General features: G+C 58.8%; 1 protein-coding gene across 1 annotated transcript; it reads right to left on the bottom strand.

The window, feature by feature from the left end:
• Positions 1-62: 62 nt before the first annotated feature.
• Positions 63-2,483, bottom strand: LOC103582897 (tafazzin; the record flags this gene model as incomplete). Its single annotated transcript, XM_008564364.1, has 6 exons — positions 2,370-2,483; positions 2,077-2,205; positions 1,040-1,085; positions 709-794; positions 266-268; positions 63-135 (listed from the first exon to the last, which is right to left on the bottom strand). Coding segments are annotated over exons 1-6 (446 nt in total), but the record flags the coding sequence as incomplete, so codon positions are not given.
• Between the last annotated feature and the right edge of the window lie 14 nt (positions 2,484-2,497).

The raw sequence follows: 2,497 nt of genomic DNA, 5'->3' as shown, positions 1-2,497 counted from the left end.
TTCCATCCCATTCCCACTCCCCCCTCCAGGGTCTGCGTTGAATATCCTGCGGGTCGGGACACCTCTCCAGCACTGGCACACGCTTGCCCATGTCTAGAACACCTTTCCCTTCATTTTCTGCTTGGAAAAATTCTGCTTCCCCAGAGGAAGGAGCCACCTGAATTGGAATCCTGCCTTTGCCGCCACTCGCCTTGTGATTTTGGGCCAGCAGCTTAATCCCTCAGAGCCCCTCTGTCTCGAGAATGGGGATCAAAATGGCCCCTACCTCCTGGGGTTCTTGAGAGGTACCAAATGGTCACTCAACTTCAGACCCCTCACCCCACAAGCCTGTCTGTTCTCCCAGAAACAAAACCCTCTGGCCTCCCAGTGCATGCCTCCACTTTCATGGACCGATGATACCACACCGCTGTCAGTAAGTCTCTTAGCGACCTCTCTGACAGAAGGGGCTGTGGATAATGCCTCCTTGAATTCTAAAGCCAGAGCTCTGGGTCCACACAATCCTTGGGCAGTTGCAGAGAACTGAGGGCTCTCCAAGAAGCCATCCCTCCTCCAGCAGCCTCCGCTACCTCTGCTGCCACACGATGGAGCTGGGCCTCACACTGGCTCCCAGGATGCCTGTACCCCATGAGTCCCTCCGAGAGAGAGGCACTGGCACCAGCCTCACTGTCCCAGAAGCGCCTCCCTGCCCCCGCTGCAGGAGCAGCTCACCTCGGCACACGGGCACGCACTTGCCCAAGCTGAAGAAGTGGGAGTGCAGCTCCTTGGTGAAGCAGATGTCTGCAGCCGCGGGGGTCCTGGAGCAGGGACAGCTGCTGTCAGCCTTGCCTCCCCTGCACGCTGCTCCCCTGCCCCACCCCCAGCATGAGGCCCAACATTATAGGCATGCAGAAGGGAGTCAGGAGGAGGGCCTTTGGGCCCCACCCCAGGCCCTGCCTGCACTGCTGGATGCTGCCTCCTGGGCAGAGCAGGAGGAGGGCAAATCTGGGCAGAGACGGGTGGGGCCTGTGAGGCCCACTGTGAGGGGCCCATTCCTCCTCACCAACGCATCAACTTCAGGTTCCAGATGTGGCGGAGTTTCAGGATCCCTAGAGAAGGAGAGGAAAGGCTTCATGCCCCAACTTACTTTGTCCCCAGGGAGAGCCCTTTTCTGTCACCCCATTTCAGGGAATGAGGGACAAGGGCAGCAGCACTACCCATTTTCCTACAGCTCAAAGTGCCATCTTCCAGACTCTTGGGCTGCACCCCCAAGCTCTTCCTGTCTCCTCCGTCTCCCACCCTCCATATCTTACTAATCACCGCATCTGGTCTGCCTACTTCCCGGATATGTTTTGACTATACCCACTCTTCTACACCTCTCCCTCCACTATCACTGCCACCACCCGCGTCCAGGCTAAAGGATGGTTCCAAGGCCTCCTTCCTGGCCTCACACGATCCATCTGTGGCAGTCTCCACCCAGCAGCCAGGGTGAGCTTTGGAAGGCTCCAATCTGACCAGGTGGCTGCCCATGAGCTCCAGGACAGTCTAACCCCTTCCTTCAGCAGTGGAGACCCTCGGCACCTGTCCACCCAGCCATGTGTTTACTGGAGCCAAGCAACTTCCTGTGAGGTCAGCACAGCAAGAACTTCAAGGTGGGGCAACTGGGCTCCCAAATGGGAATGGTTGAAGGGTACAAATCAAACCCGGGGCAAACCTAGAACCAGTCCCTAGCTGAGAGCTTCCTCAACAGGATACCCTATGGTACCCCAATTTGTTCCCAAGACTCTGTGGAACCTTCAATGGTTTAGAGAACAGGATTCCATAGGCCTGACATCAGAGTAAAGAAGCTGTGGGATCTTGCTGTGTGACCATTTCCTCATTCCTTCTAAATGCCTGAGGCCCTCTCCAAACCATGTTCCCTGAGGGGATCCTGAAGGGGCCCCAAAGTAAACTTTCACACCTAGGGCAGGACACCCCAGAAACAAGAGTGCCAGGGGCATGCAAAGAGCCCAGTGAGAAATGACTTTGTCCTGCTTTTGCTGGGCCCCGTCCCGGGATCTCTCCCTGCCTCCCTGTGCCCCAGCACACTGGTTTAGGTACCCCAGAGATGAGGGTCATCCATGCAGGACTGGTGATTGGAGACGGTGATGAGCGGGGTGGCGGGGCCTCGGTTCTCGATGAGCTCGTACAGCACCTCCTTGTTGTGGACGGTGAGGTGGTTCATGTACTCTGAGGGGAGAGAGCGTGGAGGAGTCTCAGCCTCCTTCTCCCCACGGGACCCAGGGCTTACACCCGCCAGGCTAGCCCCTGCCGGCGCCCCCAACCCCAAGCCCCAACTCTGGCCGGGCGCGGGGACCCGTGACAGACCCTGCCTCGGCCTGGGGCCCACTCACTGGTCCAGAAGCAGCTGTAGGTGCCCACCAGGCCCATGACGACGCTGCTGGCCAGGGTCCAGCTGAGCGGCGGCACCGCGGGGAACGGCCACTTCACGTGTAGGGGCATCTCCCCCGTCCCCGCCCCC

This window comes from Galeopterus variegatus, unplaced genomic scaffold, assembly GCF_000696425.1.
Source record: "Galeopterus variegatus unplaced genomic scaffold, G_variegatus-3.0.2 Scaffold18411, whole genome shotgun sequence".
In the NCBI taxonomy this organism is placed as follows: domain Eukaryota; kingdom Metazoa; phylum Chordata; class Mammalia; order Dermoptera; family Cynocephalidae; genus Galeopterus; species Galeopterus variegatus.
The sequence above is the reverse complement of the archived record's forward strand: the minus strand, read 5'-3'. Positions and strand labels throughout refer to the sequence as shown.